General features: G+C 42.5%; 1 protein-coding gene across 1 annotated transcript in view; it reads left to right on the forward strand.

Annotated features, from left to right (window-relative positions):
- SLC12A8 (solute carrier family 12 member 8) overlaps positions 1-19,237 on the forward strand; it is a 157,154-nt gene that overhangs the window by 27,804 nt on the left and 110,113 nt on the right. The window contains exons 2-3 of the mRNA XM_037132450.2: positions 128-274; positions 3,526-3,717. Coding sequence (XP_036988345.2) covers positions 128-274; positions 3,526-3,717 — 339 coding nt within the window. The remainder of the gene's footprint in view (positions 1-127; positions 275-3,525; positions 3,718-19,237) is intronic.

A 19,237-nucleotide genomic window follows, 5' to 3' on the forward strand; every position in this document is an offset into this window, starting at 1 on the left:
AGGGGAGTATTTTAAAGCTGAGTTCTCCTGCCTCCTGTGTTCTACTTCCTCCCCCCACTCCCCCTACACCGACTTACTGGCCCTTCCTGGTGCTGCTGAGCTGAACTCTGTGTGCCCTGTGTTCCAGGGGGCCCTGGCCCAGCCCCAGACCTGGTGGAAGATCCAGTTATTCGTGTGGGAGCCAGTGCTGTTCGGGACCTGGGATGGTGTGTTCACATCCTGCATGATCAACATTTTTGGGGTTGTCCTTTTCTTAAGGACTGGCTGGCTGGTGGTGAGTGATGGCTTGGTGGCCCTGGAGTCCCCTGTGGGCCTGTGACATGGGAAGCTCTGAACCCTTGGGCATTCCATGCTGCAGGTGACAGATTCCTAAAGCACGGAAACATGAACAAGAAGCAAGTACACTCGATAGCTAGCATTGCTTTTAAAATGAGAATCCTGGGAAGCCGGGCCTCACCCAGGGGCTCCAGTGCAGGCCTCACCCTGGATTTAGCTACTGAAACGTGAGCACAGAGCTCAGGGCATGTCGTGGGCGGGACTGGAGGTTGGTCAGCGAGAAGTACATTTGCTTCCAGTTTGTGACCCCCTGCAGCTTTCCTGGTATTCTTCCTCTGGTCTGGTGCCCTCCTGGTGGGACCAGCTCCTCACCCACGCGGCTGCCTGCACACTGACCCGTGTTTAAGGCTGTGTTGGGGGAGGCACGGTCAGAGGTGCACACTGCCTGCAGTTGGGGCCAGATTACCTGGGGCACACCTTTTACATGAGATCGTGGGGGTCAGTTTGTCTTCCTCTGTGGAAGGAACAAGGGCCTCATTTACATCTCATATGAATGCACAGTGGGACCTCCCAGGCAGATGTGTGTCCTGAGCGGGTCCTTAGCCCTTCACACAGGACCTTCTCCCTGGGACTTCAGGAAACTCAGCGGGCTGCTCAGAACAAAAGGCCGGCTTGTCAAGAATCTTTGCTGAGCACCTAGTGTGAGCCAGGCACCCGTATGTGCCAATAGGATTACAAAATATAAGACCCTTTCCCTGATGAGTCAACAGGTTAGATTTTACATCAGGAATCTAAGAGAGGCCTCAAAGCAGCATTAAACCCCTCAGGAGTGGAACAGGCTGTGAACCTATGCTTGCCAAGGAGTCCAGGAAAGCTTCCTGAGATGTGGTTAAACCAGGTGTTGAAAGGTGAGCTGGACTGGACAGGTGCAGGAGAGAGGGGGCCATTCAAGGTGTATAGAATGGATCAGTCAGTGTTCTCTGGAGAAAACATATAACTAACTAGCTAACAAACTCACTCTCTGTCTCTGATCATTTAGTATCCGAGAGCCCTAAATTGTACGTTTTGATCTAGTCCTTACCCGTATATAAATTGATATCCCACACCAAAGAGTTTTAACTTGGCCTTGCAGAATCCAATACTTATAATAGTGAGAATTAAAAATAAAGTAGATGCATCCTTTTCAAAAAGGCCTTGGCTCAGGGGTCAGCCTTAACCATATCCAGGGTGGGTTTGATTTTTATTTTATTAGTGTGTGGGAAGCTTAGGGCACAGTCGGCAACTTCTCTGGTGTGGATGCTAAGACTTCACGCCCTCATCATCCCTCCCAAAGTTACAAAATCATGAAGTCTCCAGGTCAGACTTTTCATACTGGCAACGGTCTCAGGTTTCTGGGGTCGACCTCTCTTTCTGCCTTTTCCTGAAGGTTGCTTCACTGCCAAGTATGTCTCCAGCCTGTGTGCAAGGGAGGCCCATCAACTGACCACTGTGGCAGAGGAAGGCCTGGCCAGGGACAGCCTGGGCCACAGGGCTCTGCTTCCCGCAGGGGATGGTTATGGAGTAGAGGAAGGAGAGGAGGGTAACAGCTCTCTGTTCTGACTTTTAAGGGCCTCCTCTGAACCCTCTCACTGGGTTATTTATTTATGGTTTGTTGTGTTTTTTTTTTTTGAGAAATCCAGAGCTTTCAATTCATCTCCAAAGTGAAAGTACAAGTTATATTAGTTACCTATTGCTGCAGAACTAATTGCCCAAACACTTCACAGCCTAGAACAGTGCATACATCACCCTGCAGTTCCTGTGGCCCGGGAGCTGGGCGCCTCTGGCCCAGGTCTGCCACAGAGCGGCAGCTGGGCTGCAGTCTCACCTGAAAGCTTTCCTAGGGCAGGGTCACTTCCAAGATTACTTGCGTGGTTGACAGACCTTGTCACGTGACAGGCCTCTGCACAGGATTGTCTCATTGCATGCAGCCGGCTTCTCCCAGGGCCATCAGTCTGAGAGAGGCCAAGTGCCCAAGGGGAAAGCCCCAGTCCTTATATCTGCATCCCAGAAGTGACATCCCATCACTTCCGAAATATTCTGTTGATTAAAAGAGTCAATAGGTCCATCCCCCAGGCAAGGGGGAGGCGACTGCACAAAAGTGCCAGTAGGTGGGGCTCCCTGGGGCCGCCTTTGAAGCTACCTGCCACGCAGATGCACCCTTCCGCCTTAAAGTGGCCTCTTTTTCAGCTTTGATCTTAGTTTTATCTGACAAATCATATTTGATCATGGGAAAAAAGGCAAATGTGAAATGCCAAAAATAAAGCAGAGCTTCTGGGAGATGGCATAAAATTAAAGTAAGTGTAGGTCATGCCCGAGTGATTTTTAAGTAGAGGATGTTGGTGGAGGGGAGCAAAGGGGGGAAATTGGGACAACTGTAACAGTACAAACAATAAAAATACTAACGAAAAATAATAAATGGACAATATTAACTCTAAAGAATACTTGAGCATCAGACTTGTAATTTGAACATTGTTAGAGTGGTAATTTTGGTGTGAAAACTTAAAGGTTGGAACTGGATATTTTGTTATCACATGAGGACAAAAGCATACACATAGAAAAAAGATAGTAATGATATCATTTCATTAAAAACATGCAAGCAGTAAAATTAGAAACTCTGGATAAAATGTAATCCTGCTGGAGCTCCCGGCCCACAGGCAGAGGCCACCTTGGAGTCAGACTCCCCGAGAGAAGCACTGTAAGTGCTAAGCCCTGGGAGCTGTAGGAGCCCCGAGGAACAGGTACAGGGCAGCTTCCTGGAGGAGGAGACTCCTAGACACTGAGTCCTAAAGGGCGCGTTGGGGCGACCCTGGCAAGGAACTGAGCAGGAAAACATTCCAGGCAGGGGGTCAGCATGCTGAGAGGGTGGCGGGTGGGACTTGAGCCTGGGGCACAGGGTGAACTGAGGGGTTGTTGCAAAGGGCTGAGAGGGACTGGCGAGTCGGAGAGGAGACACGGTGGGAGCGGCCTCATCAGTAGGTTCGGTTTTACCCGATGCGGGATGGGAAGTCACTGAAGAATCTGAAGCAAGGACATTTCCCTTCATCTGGGACTTCTTCCAGGCCTTCCTTCCATGATGCTGCCATTGTCCTTTTCTGGTTACAACCCCCGTCCCGGGAGTGGGGGAGGTGGTCAGTGCCCCTCACGGGGGCCACTTCTGCTGGGGCCTCCATATCCTAACCCTTGACCTTGCTCCTTGTTGTCCCACTGCAGGGAAACACAGGAGTCCTCATGGGCATGTTTCTGGTGTCCTTCGTCATCCTGGTGGCCCTCATCACCGTGCTGTCTGGCATTGGTGTCGCGGAGCGCTGCGGTGTCGGCAGCGGTGGCGTCTACTCCATGATCTCCTCGGCCCTGGGTGGGCAGACCGGAGGCACGATTGGGCTGCTCTACGTGTTTGGACAGGTGAGCCTGGGCTGCTGGGTGGGGAACCGTGTCCTGAGGCCACTGGCATGTGCGGGACGGCTTTCTCACCTACTGTTTGCCACCTCTTCTCATCCACCTTCGGTTTGGCTTGGGGAGAGGCAAGGGTGGGACAGCTGCCCCTCTTTTTTAAATCCTTACCTGAGGATATGTTTATTGACTTTAGAGAGAGGGTAAGGAGGGGAAGGAGGGAGGGAGGTTTTTTATATATATACATACGGAGAGAGAAAGAGAGAGAGAGACATCGATGTGAGAGAGAAACATCAATCAGTTGCTTCCTGTTTGAGCCCTGACTGGGGATCAAACCTGCAGCCTTCTGGTGTGTGGGATGATGCTCCAGCCACCTGAGCCACCTGGCCAGAGCACCCTGTTTTATAGATGGGAAGATGGGAAGACTAGAGGGAACTCAGTGGCAGAGCCAAGCCCACCAACCAGCCCCGTGCCTGTGGTCAGTGCTTTCTCTCCACAGCCCTGCCTCATGGAGTCCTGACTTAAACAGGGAGGCAGGGCCTGGGCTGGAACCTTCGTTGCTGCCTGTTCTAGGGAGATGAGTGAATGACAGTGGCTGGAGTCTGTAGCAGCCGGGTGGCTTGGTTCCTGGGACACTTTTGCTCTGAAGAGGGGACATCTTGCCCACGCCACAGGACTTTCCTAGAAGCAGACACTTCTCAAATGAGCCAGAGCTCTAGGCGCACTGAGAGCTAGACGGCCTTCACCGGGAGGTTGGGAGCCCCTGTGGACCCCTGTCTGAGAAGGGGAGTGCTAATGAGGAGACCGCATCACCATGGTGGCCAAGGCTCTCAGAAAACCAGAGACCAGGGAGGAATGTGATGCTTATTTAGCTGAGACACAGGGATGGTGACCTGTGCAGAGGAAACACGTGCAGACATTAAGAAGCAGCTCTTTGTAGGCACTCCTCAGCTTTTATGATTGTGCAAAAGGGGGGTGGGTAGTTGAAAAAACAGCTTAATGAAAAGAATTTGTCTAAGTAAGACTACAAGAGTCTCTTCAAAGAAAGCATCAGTTTTGTTTCTTTTACTTTTAAGCAATAGGGGCAGGGTATTTTAGCCTAAATATATCTGGTTCTCCAACAGCACAAGGCTCCGTGTGTGTGTAACACAGATGTAGAAGGCACATGCGATATCGCTACACTCTTAAAAATCACTGGCCTTGGCCCTGGCAGGTGTAACTTGCCAGCACTTGAGCGCTGGCCTGAGAATCAAAGGGTCACCTGTTTGATTCCCATTCAGGGCACATGCCTGGATTGTGGACCAGGTCCCCAGTAGGGGGCGCTAGAGAGACAAACACACATTGTAGTTTCTCTTCCTCTTTCTCCCTTCCTCTCTCTCTAAAAATAAATAAATATTAAACAAACAAACAAAAAAAAAAACACTGGCCTTTACTGGATCTTTTCTTTATGATGTTGTACTTTTTATTTATTTTTAAATCACTTAAAAATTTTTAAATTTCAGTTGACATACAATATTATATCAGTTTCAGGTGTATAACAGTGATTAGACATATAACTTACAAAGTGATCACCTGGATAAGTCTAGTATACATTTGACACTATACATAGTTATTACAATATTACTGACCATATATTCCATATACTATACTTTACATTCTGGTGACTGTTTTTATACCTGACAATTTGCAAATCTTATTCCATTCCCCTTTTCCACCTTTTCTCCAAACCACCATCCCATCTGGCAGCCATCAACATGTTTTCTATATCTATGAGTTTGTCACTTTATGTTGTTTTTTAGGTTCCACATATAACCGAAATCATATGGTATTTCTCTTTGTCTATCTGATTTCACTCAGCACAAAACCTTCTGGGTCCATCCATGTTGTTGCAGAAGGCAAAATTTAATTATTTTCCTATGGCTGAGTCATATTCCATTGTATATATGCACTGCTTCTTTATCCTCTCATCTACTGATGGACACTTAAGTTGCTTCCTTATCTCGGCTGTTGTAAATAGTGCTGCAATGAACATAGAGGTGCTTATGTCTTTGTGAACTAGTATTTTAGGTTTTCTTCAGAAATAGAATTGCTGGGTCCTCTTTTGTGTTGTATAGCCTTTGTTTTGAAGTCTATTTTGTCTGATATAAGTGTTACCACCCTAGCTTTTTTTTGGCTCCATTTGCATGAAATATCTTTTTCCATCATTTTATTTTCAATGTGTGTGTATCTTTTCATATAAAGCGGGTCTCTTGTAGGCACATATGTGTAGGTCATATTTTCTTATTCATTCAGCTACACTATGTCTTTTGATTGGAACACTTAGTCCATTTACATTTAAAGTAATTATTGATAGGTATGTAGTTATTGCCATTTGTTATTCATGTTTTTAATCTTTTTCTTTTTAGAGAAGTCCCTGAAACATTTTTTTTGTAAGAGAGGTTTGTTGGTGATGAACTTCTTAAGCATTTTCTTGTCTGTGAAGTGCTTTTTTTAATACCGATTCTTAATTTTTCAGTTCCAGTTGATATACAACACTATGCTAGTTTCAGGTGTGCAGCCCAGTGACCAGATACCACATAATCCACCAAATGACCATCGCAGTGAATCCCGTACCCATCTGATACCACGCATAGCTACCAGATCACCTCTGACTATATTCCCTATGCTGTACCCACATCCCTATGACCATTCCATGACAACCAATTTGTACTTAAAAAAAAAAAACTTTATTCATTTATTTTTAGAGAGAGGGGAGGGGAGGGAGAAAGAGAGGAAGAGAAACATCAATGTGGGAGAGAAATATTGATCAGTTGCCTCTTGTACATGTCCTGACCAGGACCAAACTCACAACTCAGCCACATGCCCTGATCAGGAATTGATCAGGCAACCGTCCCCTTTGCAGGATGACTCCCAACCAAATGTGCCACACCAGTGATGGCAGAATAAATCTGTACTTCTTAATCCCTTCACCTTTTTCACCCAGCTCCCAACACCCCTCCCATCTGGCAACCATCAAAATGTTCTCCGTATCTATAATTCTACTTCTGTTCGGCTTGTTAGTTTAATTCGTTTTTTTTTTTTAGATTCAATTATTGATAGAATGGATTTATTGTGATTTTATGGTTCATATTTTAAATTTTCTTCTTCTTCTTTTTAAAGAAGACCCTTTAACATTTGTTGTTATACTGGATTGGTGGTGATAAACTTCTTTAGGTTTTTCTTGTCTGGAAAGATCTTTCTGTGTTTTTCAATTCTAAATGATAGCTTTGCTGGGTAGAGTAATTTTGGTTGTAGGTCCCCACTTTTTAGCACTTTGAATATTGCTTGCCAGTCTCTTCTATCCTACAAAGTTTCTGTTGAGAAATCAGCTGACAGAGACATCTGACAAGATGGTGTTGGAGTAACAGAATATAGCATGCGCCACCTCCCAGAACCACACTGGAAGCAACATTAAAGAGGAAAACAATCACCTCAGTTAAACCAAAAACTACCTGAGAAAGAGATTTTTAACCAAAGACAACCAAAACAGTACCCCTAGACTGGTAGGGAGGGCAGGGATATCTTAAAGGGGCTTGTCCTGTACACACAGGTGGTAGGCTGAGGCAGTGACACAGCTGTGGGAGCATCCCCTTGAGAGGAGTGAAGCCAGGACCACAAATTCTGCTTCCAAACACAGAGAACCAGTGCCAAGATTGGCACACGATGTAGCATCCAGGGGTGAAAGGCTACAGGGCTCTCTCTGCTGAGGAGAGGTGAAAACCACTGGGGGACTTCCAGCCAAGATGGAGGCATAGGTAGACACACTACGCCTCCTCACACAACCAAAACAACAACAAATTTAAAAACAAAAACCCGGAACTGACAGAAAATCAAACTGTGTGGAATCAAACTCCTTTAACCAAGGAGTTAAAGAAGAAACATTCATCTAGACCTGTAGAAGGGGCAGAGATGGACAGCCAGGTGGACAGGACCAAGGCAGGCAAGGCAGTAGCTGGCAGACCTGGTGTTCCCACATTCATGTGCAGATAAACCAGGCGGAATAACTGGGGGGGTAGACAGACCCGGCAACTCAGGGTTCCAGCACAGGGAAATAAAGTCTCAAAGCCTCTGACTGAGAACACCTGTGGGGGTTGAGGTGGCAGTGGGAGAAACTCCCAGCCTCACAGGAGAGTTTGTTGGAGAGACCCACAGGTTCCTAGAACATACACAGGCTCACCCACCCAGGAACCAGCACCAGAAGGGCCCAATTTGCTTGTGGGAAGCAGGGGAAGTGACTGAAAGCCAGCATAGAGCAGAGCAAGCAGCATTGTTCCCTCTTGGATGCCTCCCCCACATACATCATCACAATGCAGCAAAATGAGTTGCCCCATCCTGGTGAACACTTAAGGCTCCACCTCTTACTATGTAAGAGGCGTGCCAAGACCAAAAAAAAATTGCAGAAATGAAAGAACACTTCAAAGCTCCAGAAAAAAAATATAATTAAACAATGAAGAGATAACCAACCTATCAGACACACAATTCAAAACCCTGGTTATCAGGATGCTCCAGGAACTCACTGGGTACTTCAACAGCATAAAAACACCTAGGCAGCAATGAAGGTGACATTATGTGAAATAAAGAAAAGTCTACAGGGAACCAACAATGAAGGAAAGGAAACCTGGACTCGAATCAATGGTTTGGAGCAGAGGGAAGAGAGAAACATTCAACCAAAACAGAATGAAGAAACAAGAATTCAAAAAAATGAGGAGACACTTAGGAACCTCTGGGACATCTTTAAACATTCCAACATCTGAATCAAAGGGGTGCCAGAAGGAGAAGAAGAAGAGCAAGAAATTGAAATCTTATTTGAAAACATAACAAAGAAGAACTTCCTTAATCTGGCAAAGGAAATAGACTTCCAGGAAGTCCAGGAAGCCCAGAGAATCCCAAAGAAGTTGGACCCAAGGAAGAACACACTAAGACACATCATAATTACATTAGCCAAGATGAAAGATGAGAGAATCTTAAAAGCAGCAAGAGAAAAGGAGAGAGTAACCTACAAAGGAGTGCCCATTAGACCCTCAGCTGATTTCTCAAAAGAGACCTTGCTGGCAAGAAGGGGCTGGAAAGAAGTATTCCAAGTCATTAAAGGCAAGGACCTACATCCAGGATTGCTCTATCCAGCAAAGGTATAATTTAGAATGGAAGGGCAGATAAAATGCTTCCCAGATAAGGTCAAGTTCAAGGAGGTCATTATCACCAAGCCCTTATTATAAAAAATGTTAAAGGGACTTATCTAAGAAAAAAAAGATAAAACACTATTTTAGTATGAACAATGAAATGACAACAAACTCACAGGTATTAACAACTGAACACCCCCCCCCAAGAAATAAAACAAAAACAAAAACAATCTAAGCAAACAACTAGAACAGTAACAGAATCACAGAAATGGAAATCACATGGAGGTTTCTCAGTGGGGGAGTGGGACAGGGAGAGGGAAAAGGTTAAGTAGCATAAATGGTAGGTAGAATATACGCAGGAGGAGGTTAAGAATAGTATAGGAAATATAGAAGCCAAAGGACCTAGATGCATGACCCATGGGCATGAACTAAAGGCAGGGAATGCAGGTGGGAGGGGGTGTGCAGGGTGGAGGGGAATAAAGGGAGGAAATGGGACAACTGTGATAGCATAATCAATAAAATATATTTTAAAAAAAGAAAACCACTGGAGATAAACCCACCATCTTTTTTTTCCCCTTAAAGGGCAAAGCATAGGTTTTATATTTGGGGCTACTCACCTTGGGCCCCATCTAAAGGAGGCTGACATGGACTAGAGTCATGCAAGGAGAGGATGAAGGGGGAGGAACTGGGGGAGACTTGGGGGAATGGCAGTGGGATTTTCGGGACTGGGGTATACCTGGGCTTCATAACAGCCCTCTTTCTTGAGAAAACCTGGCTTCTTCTGGAGTAAAATCATTTACCTGATTCTCTGGGATACTATTTCCCATACCCTCTGAAATCTGGTCGCTTTACCCAGCACCTTTTTTATACTCTTTTTTAGTTTTGCTCTCCCTTGGTGTTTTGTTTTGTTTGTTTGCTTTTCCCCTTTTTCTCCCATCCTGCATCTTAACCCTTGCTGAGGAGACAGCAACATGAACAGACTCAGGGATTTTCAGAGACTGTCTGTAGGGTGCAGCCCACCCTAGAAAACACTTTCCTGGAAAAAAGACCGATGTTTCCCTCCCCATGGGAGAGCCACAGAAACACCCTCCAAAGTCTGGGCTCTAGAGGCCGACTGGGGGCCCCACCCTGCTGAGTACAAGGAAATAATCCCAGACACACTCAGATTAGTAGCTCTGAGAAGGGGAACACACCCACTATCTTCCTTGAAGTCTGAAAGGCACCTGCAATAGCAGATCCAGAAATCAAGCCCCCTGTTTCTGCCAGAAGCCCTCTCAGAAACACACAGGGCTACAACTAGTCCAAGATTGACAAAAGGCCAGCGGGCAGAGGCAGGCAAAGGCAGATCTCGTGGTGACTTGGGATGTTTGCTGACACACCCCTGGACCTAGTGCTGATAAAGCCAGCTTTGCATAGCAGTTTGGATCACCCTGTGAGGAGCCAAGCCTGGAGGAATTAACCACAAGCTGTGGATCAATTGTACTTTCGAAAGGCTGCCGAGGATCATTTGGGGACAGCACCTGACATTGGCTTACACCAGACTCAGACATCAGAGCCATATCCAAAGGGAGAAACCAACAGGCAAGCACTAAACTCTGCTGAGATGAATCCACTTGGTTCTCTCTTCATTATTTTACTATTTTTCTTTTTCATAGCATTTTAATTATTTTTATCTATTCTTTTTCTTTTATTTTTGCTGCTTTAATTTTTCTTTCATATCTCCTACTTAACTCTTATCTTTGACTACTCCATTGTTCCCTTCTCTCCTTTTTATTATTTTTGTTACTTTTTGTGTTCCTTTTACTTACTTTCCTCTTTCAATTCATTACTAGTATTAGCTCTCTTCCCCTTTATCCTCTCATAATCACTTTTCTTTCCTTTGGTCTTCTCATATTCTTTTTCCTTTTCCCCTTCCTCTTTCAGCTTTTATTTTTCTTTGCTCTCTTGTCATTGATATTGCAGTTGTGGTTAGAGGGGTTGCTTGTTTTGGTGTTGTTTTCTTTTTTCTGTTAGCACCTATATGACAGCCTACGAGATGGATAGGGGTTGAGCCTCTTAGCCAGCTGGAGGGGAGTTCTCACCAACAAATGGGCCAGTAACAATCAGGACCCAAATACAACAGGAGAATGCACATAACTCACACAAAGGACATTTCTAGAGCATCCAGATCAGGAGATCAAGGAGTCTGCACCACTGGGTCCCACAGGACTCCTACCATATAAGGCCAGTCCACAAGACAGAAAAGTTAAAGCAGATCAATCTAATACATAGAAACAAACACAAAGAGACAACCTACATGGGGAGATAAAGGAACAACCCCCAAATAAAAGAAAAGGAGGAATCTCCAGAAAAAGTGCTAAGTGAAATTGAGGCAAGCAATTTGTCAGACATGGAGTTTAAAGTAGTGGTTCTAAGGATGCTCAAAGAATTTAGTCAGAACTACAAGGAACTTAGTGGGACCTGCATCACCATGAAAAAGGACATAGAAACCTTGAATAACAACCAGTTGTAAATGTAGAATGCAATATCAGAAATGAAAAATACACTAGAAGGAATTAAAAGCAGGCTAGACAAAGCATCCAAAAGCAGGCTAGAGGATGAAATCAGAGAGTTGAAATACAAGATAGAAAAGAACACCCAGTCAGGGCAACAAAATTAAAAAAGACTTAAGATGAATGAAAATAGTTTAAGGAAGCTTTGGGACAATTATAGGGATATTATACTGATATCCCTATGATGTGAATTATAATAATATTCACATCATGGGGATATCAGAAAGAGAAGAAAGCAAGGAATAGAAAACCTGTTTGAGGAAACAATAACAGAAAACTTCCCGAATTTGGTGAGAATCATGCAGGTCAGGAAGCACAGAAAGTCCTAATCAAGATGAATTCAAAGAGTCTCACACCAAGACATATCACAATTAAAATGGCAAAAATTAAAGATCAAGAGGGAATCTTAAAGGCAGCAAGATAGAAACAGCTAGTTACCCACAAAGGAGCTCCGATAAGGCTATCAGCTGATTTCTCAACAGAAACACTACAGACCAGAAGGGATTGACATGAAATATTGCAAAAATGAAATACAAGGACCTGAAAACAAGACTGCTCTATCCAGCAAGGCTCTCATTTAAAGTGGAAAGTGAAATAAACAGTTTCCCAGATAAAATAAAGGTAAAGGAATACATTTCCACCAAACCAGCTTTGAAAGCAATGCTACAGGACTATTTAAGAAAAAGAAGAAATATATATAGAGAGAGGAATGCAGGTAGAAAGGGGAAAATGGAAATGAATGAGTACCTATTAATAATAATCCTAAATGTAAATTGATTAAATGCTCCAATCAAAAGACATAGGGTAGCTGAATGGATAAGAAAGTGTGACCCACAAATGCACTGTCTACAAGAGACCCACCTCAGAACAAAAGATTTGTACAGGCTGAAAGTGAATGGAAGAAAAAAAACTATTCCATGCACATGAACATGAAAAAAAGCTGGGGTAGCAATGCTTATATCAGACAAAATAGACTTAAAAACCAAAGCCATAAAAAAAGACAAAGAGGGTCACTACATAATACTTAAGGGAGTGGTCCAGCAAGATGATATAACCCTTGCAAACATATAAGCACCCAATATAGGAACACCTAAATATATAAAGAAAATCTTGGAGGAATTTAAGAAAGAGATTGACAGCAATACAGTCATTGTACAGGATTTTAACACCACACTGTCAACAATGGACAGATATTCCAGACAGAAAAATTAACAAGGATATAGCAGCATTAAACAACACACTAGTTCAAATGGACTTAATTGATAGTGACATACAATTTCACCCCAAAGAAGAAAAATATACATTCTTCATAAATGCAGATGGGTCATTCCCAAAGACAGACCACATAGTAGGACACAAAATAAGCCTTAACAAATTCAAGAAAATTGAAATCATATCAAGAATCTTCTCAGACCACAATGGCTTGTAACTAGAAATTAACTTCAAGGAAAAAAAAACTCAGAAGCATTCAAATACATAGAGGCCGAATAACATGTTATTAAATGATGAATGGGCTAACCATGAGATCAAGGAAGAAATAAAAAAGTTTCTGGAAACAAATAAAAATGAACATACAACATCCCCAAAACCTATGGGACACAGTGAAGGCTGTCCTGAGAGAGAAGTTCATAGCATTACAAGCCTATCTAGAAAATAGAAAAATCTCAAATAAACAACCTAACCATACACCTAAAGGAACTAGAGGAACAACAAACCAGGTCCAGGGTACACAGAAGGAAGGAAATAATGAAGATCAGAGCAGAGTTAAGTGACAGAGACTAAAAACATTATCCAACGGATCAAAGAATCCAGAAACTGGCTCTTTGAAAAGATAAACAAAATTGACAAACCCTAACCAGACTCATCAAGAGAAATACTAGAGAGGGCCCAAATAAATAAAATCAGGAATGAAAGAGAGGTAACAACTGATACCACAGAAATACAAAGAATTGTAAGAAATTAATATGAAGAACTATATGCCAAGAAAATGGACAATCAGAGTGAAATAGATAACTTCTAGAGACATGCTATCTTACAAAATTGAATACGGAAGAAGCAAAAAACCTGAATAGATCAATAACAACTAGCAAAATTGAAGTAGTAATAAAAAAACAACAACTCCCAGCACACAAAAGCCCTGGACCAGATGGCTTCATAGGCAAATTTTACCAAACATTGAAAGAACTAACACTTATCCTTTTCAAACTATTCCAGAAAATTCAAGAAGAGGGAAGACTCCCCAAATCTGTTTACAAGGCCAGTATTATCCTGATCTCAAAACCAGGTAAAGACACAACAAAGAAAGAAAATTACAGGCCAGTATCTCTGATGAACACAGATGCTAAAATCTTCAACACAATACTAGCAAACTGGACCCAGCAATACATTAAAAAGATAATACACCATGATCATGTGGGATTTACTCCAGGGATGCCAAGATGGTACAATATTCACAAGTCAATAAATGTGGTACATCACATAAACAAAAGGAAAAACAAAAAATCACATGATTATATCAATAGATGCAGAAAAAGCATTTGATAAAACCCAGCACCCATTTCTGTTAAAAACACTTTGTAAAATGGGAATAGAGAAAATGTACCTGAACATAAAAAAGGCCCTATACAAAAAAACCTACTGCCATTATACTCAATGGGCAAAAATTAAAAGCATTTCTCTTAAGAGCAGGAACAAGACAAGGGTGTCTGCTTTTACCACTCTTATTCAATATGGTACTGGAAGCCCTAGCCACAGTGATCAAACAAGAAGAAAAAATAAAAGGCATTCTAATTGGAAAGGAAGAAGTGAAAATGTCATTATTCACAGATGACATGATATGGTACATAGAAAACCCCACAGGCTTCACCAAAATACTACTTGACTTAATGAGTGAATTTGGCAAAGTAGCAGGATACAAAGTCCATATTCAGAAATTGAAGGCATATTTGTATACCAACAATGAACTATCAGAAAGAGAAACTGGAGGGAAAAAAAATCCCATTTACTATAGCAACAACAACAACAAAAATAAACCACCTGGGAATAAATTTAACCAAGTAGGTAAAAGACCTGTAGTAGGAAAACAATAGAACACTAAAGAAAGAAATTGAGAAATTGAGGAAGACATAAATACATAGAATCATTACCCTGCTCATGGATTGGAAGAATTAACATCATTAAAATGTCCATACTACACAAAACAATCTATAGGTTCATTGCAATTCCTATTAAAATACCAATGGCATATTTCAGAGATCTAGTACTCCAAAAATTTATATGGAACCACAAAAGGCCCATAATAGCCTCAGCAATCTTCAGAAAGAAAAACAAAGTAGGAGGGATCACGATACCCAATATCAAACTATATTACAAGGCCACTGTGATCAAAACAGTCTGGTACTGGGATAATAATGGGCACATAGATCAATGGAACAGAACAGAGAGGCCAGAAATAAACCTATGTCTCTATGGTTGGTTAATATTTGAAAAAGAGGACATGAGCATACAATGGAGTACAGACAGTCTCTTCAATAAATGGTGTTGGGAGAACTGGACTGGTACATGCAAAAAAATGAAACTAGACCACCAACTTACACCATACACCAAAATAAATGCAAAATGGATAAAAGACTTAAATATAAGTTGGGACACCATAAAAATCCTCATGGAAAACATAAACAATATTTTGGATATCTCACATAATATTTTTGCTGATATATCTCTTAGGGAAAGGGAAATAAAGAAAAAAATAAACAAATGGGGCTATATCAAATTAAAAATCTTCTCCATGGCTGAAGAAATCATTATCAAAATGGAAAGGGAACTGACTATATTGGAGAACATATTTGCCAACAATGTATCAGACAAAGGTTTAATCTTCAAAATATTTAAAGAACTCATACAACTCAACACCAGGAAGACAAACAATCCAATTAAAAAATGGGCAAAGGACCTGAACAGGCACTTCTCCAAGGAGGACATACAGATGGCCCATAGACATAAGAAAGATGCTCAACATCACTAGCCAGCAGACAGATGCAAATTAAAACCACAATGAGATATCACTTCATACCTGCCAAAATGGCTATCATTAATAAATCAACAAACTAGTGCTAGCGAGGATGTGGAGAAAAGGGAACACTAATGCACTCTTGGTGGCAATGCAGACTGTTGCAGCCACTGTGGAAAACAGTATGGAGTTACATCAAGATGTTTAAAATGGAACTGCCTTTTGACCCAGCAATTCCACTGCTGGGAATATATCCTAAGAATCCCAAAACACCAATTCAAAAGAATTTATGCACCCCTATATCTATAGCGATGCTATTTATAGTAGGCAAGATTTGGAAACAGCCTAAATGCCCATCAGTAGATGACTGGATTAAAAAACTATGGTACATTTAGAGTTCCAGCCAAGCTGGAGGTGTAGGTAGAAATGCTTCACTTCCTTGCACAACCAAAGGAAGGGTAACAACCAATATAAAAACAATAAACAACCAGAAGTGCCAGAAAATCAAACTGTATGGAACTCCAACAACCAAGGAATTAAAGAAATATTCACCCAGACTGGTGCACCAAGACAAAAAAATATGGCCCAAATGAAAGAACAGATCAAAACTCCAGAAAAAGAGCTAAGCAACAAGGAGATAGCCAACCTATATGATGCAGAGTTCAAAACACTGTAATCAGGATGCTCACAGAACTGACTGAGCTAAGTCATAAAATGAAGGAAGAAATGAAGGTTACCCAAAGTGAAATAAAGCAAAATATACAGGGGACCAACAGTGAAGGGAAGTAAGGAAACCAGGACTCAAATCAATTTGGAACAAGAGGAAGAAATAAACATCCACCTGTAACAGAATGAAGACACAAGGATTCAGAAAAAATGAGGAGAGGCTTAGGAACCTCCGGGACAACTTTAAGTGTTCTAACATCAGAATCATAGGGGTACCAGAAGAAGAAGAACAAGCACAAGAAGTTGAAAACTTATTTGAAGAAATAATGAAGGAAAACTTCCCCACTCTGGCAAAGGAAATAGACTTCCAGGAAGTCCAGGAAGCCCAAAGAGTCCCAGAGAAATTGGACCCAAGGAAGAACACACCAAGGCACATCATCATTAACTTACCCAAGATTAAAGAGAAAGAGAGAATCTTAAAAGCAGCAAGAGGTCTGGCTGGTATATTCTTATGCCTCTGCTTCCTCTGCCACGGCCCTGGACTGGAGCTCTCTGATTGGGGTGGTTTCTGCGTAATCCTTTTTATGTGCTACCAGGTTCAGTTTGCCTATATTTTGTTGAGGATTTTTGCATATGTGTTACGTATATATGTTCATGAAGTATATTAATCTGTAATTTTCTTTTATCTTTATTGAGTTTTGGTATCAGGACAATGCTGGCTTCATGGAATAAACTGGGAGGCATTTCCTCTTCTATTTTTTGGAAGAGTTTGTGAAGGATTATTGTTAATTCTTCAAACATTTGGTAGAATTAGTGTTAAAACCATCTGGCCCTGGGCTTTTCTTTGTAGGAAGTGTCTGATTACTAATTCAATCTCTTTACTTATTTAGGTCTATCCTGATTTTCTTTTTCTTCTTGAGTCAGTATTGGTAGTTTGTATCTTTCTAGGAATTTGTCCATTTCATCTAGTTTATTTGATTTATCGGCATGCACATTCATAGATTCCCTTATAGTTCTCTTGTTTTTGTAAGATTGGTAGTAATGTCCTCCCTTTCATACCTGATTTTTATTATTATTACTTAAAATTTTATTTATTTATCTATTAGACAAAGAGGAATGGAGGGAGAAAGAGAGGGAGAGAAACATCAATATGTGGTTGCCTCTTGCACAGTCCCCAGGTATGTTCTCTGATTGGGGACCTGGCCCGCAACGCAAGGATGTGCGCTGACTGGGAATTGAACCGGTGACTCTTTGGTTCATAGGCCAGCACTCAATCCACTGAGCCGCACCGGCCAGGGCCATACCTGATTTTAATCATATGAGTTTTCTGATTTGCTTGGTCAGTCAATTAAAGGTTTGTCTGCAAAGAAGCAATTTTGGGTTTTGATGGGGTTTTTTTGGCCTCTATTTCACTTATTTCTGCTTCAATCTTTATTATTTTCTTCTTTTTCTACTTGCTCTTGGTTTCGTTTGCTCTTTTTCTAGTTCCTGATGGTAGAAGATTAGGTCATTGATTTGAGACCTCTTCTTCCAGACCTTGGAGAAAGAAATAATAATTCTTATTAACCCCTCATGCCCTTATCTCAGGGCATACATGCTCACGGGATAGTTGATTTTTAATGATTGCTAGAGCAGATAGCCTGTTTGCCCTAGAACAGGGGCCAGCTAGTACATATTTTAGTTTCTGTAACTCATATGTCTCTGTCACAACTGCTCAATCTGCTTTGTAGTGCAAATTCTGCCACAGACAATATGAAGAAATGTGCATAGCTGTGTTCCAATAAAACTTTATTCCTAAAACAGGAAGTGAGCAGGATTTGGCCAGTGGGGTGAAGTTTGCCAACCCTTGCCCCCAGAATGTTAAAATTTAGAAGATATAAAAATTTCAAATGATTTTCAAAATTTGTAAAAGTTTTGCATCGCCCTGCATCCTCCAAAACCTTGCCCCTCATTTCTCTGAGGCATTGGTGGCAGGCCTGCTATGTAGGGCCAGACTCTCTGGCCCAGGGAAGAGATGGTGGGCAGAAGCCCCTCCTTACTCCTTACAATCACCTTTGTGGATCTGAGGGCTTCTTTGGGGCTGCTTACCCTGGACACCAAAATACCCAGCTTTAGCCTGTACTGTTATGTCGAAAGCATTTATTAATGGCTTCCATGCTCTGTGCAGGACTCTCTGCAAAAGCAGCGGAGGACTGGAGAACTTTTGTAAGGTCCTTATATGGGCCTGGGGTTCTTGTTATGAGTGTTAACACCTATACAGGACTTAGAGCCAACCAACTTGAACCTCAAACCAAGGATTTTGTGTCAGAAGAGGAGGTGTGCAGAGGGGCAGCCCTGATCTTCTAGGTAGGTACACAAAGATGAAAAGTGTCTATGGTTGTGAGAGTACAGTTTTTCTAAAAGAAATACCTTGAAAGGGAGATTTTACACCCAGAAAATATGTCACTCTCTCTCTTTAAAATGGTGGGTGGCCACCGCTTCCCCCCACCCCACCCCCACCCTGATTCCTGTGCTAGAGGGCTAGAAGTCTCTCCATGGAGAATGGAAAAGGAATGTCTGTGACTATAAACTTTAAGAGGAGATACAAATGCTTTTAATATATAGTCAACTCTGGGGATGTTTATCCATTGAACGAACCAACAGGCACACTTGCCAATGAAGAGGACTATTCATGGTGGGAAGGCAGACCAGCTCCGGGGTGGCTGGGCTGCTCTGGGGAAGGCCAGCAGTCGCTGCCCACACCCCTGGCAGGGGGAGGCCCCGGCTCAAGCCAGTCCTGTGTTTGCTGCTGGGGAGCTGGGTGTGAGGAGCCTGGGTCCTGGGCTGCTTTTCTCCACATGGAGGCGCTGTGCTGCTCGTGCCTAATGTAGTTGTGTAAACAGAATCGCACTCTTAATAGGTTTGTTTGTATTTTCCTTTGTAAAATTATGTTAAAATTGAGAATGATGTTCCTTGTAACCAGTTAACACATTGGAGATAAAGAAAAAGTTAGTTCCTCTCACACTCGGATCCTCTGATGGCACCCTTCCCTGTGCTCAGCTACATACACTTAGGGGTTTTTGAAGTGCTGCTTGTTTTTATGGAAGTGGGGACAAGTCTCATGCTCTGTTCCATGGCTGAGTTTCTAACTTAACAATGTCATAGGC

This window comes from Artibeus jamaicensis, unplaced genomic scaffold, assembly GCF_021234435.1.
Source record: "Artibeus jamaicensis isolate MK-2021 breed Jamaican fruit bat unplaced genomic scaffold, CSHL_Jam_final contig_793, whole genome shotgun sequence".
Taxonomy (NCBI): Eukaryota; Metazoa; Chordata; class Mammalia; order Chiroptera; family Phyllostomidae; genus Artibeus; species Artibeus jamaicensis.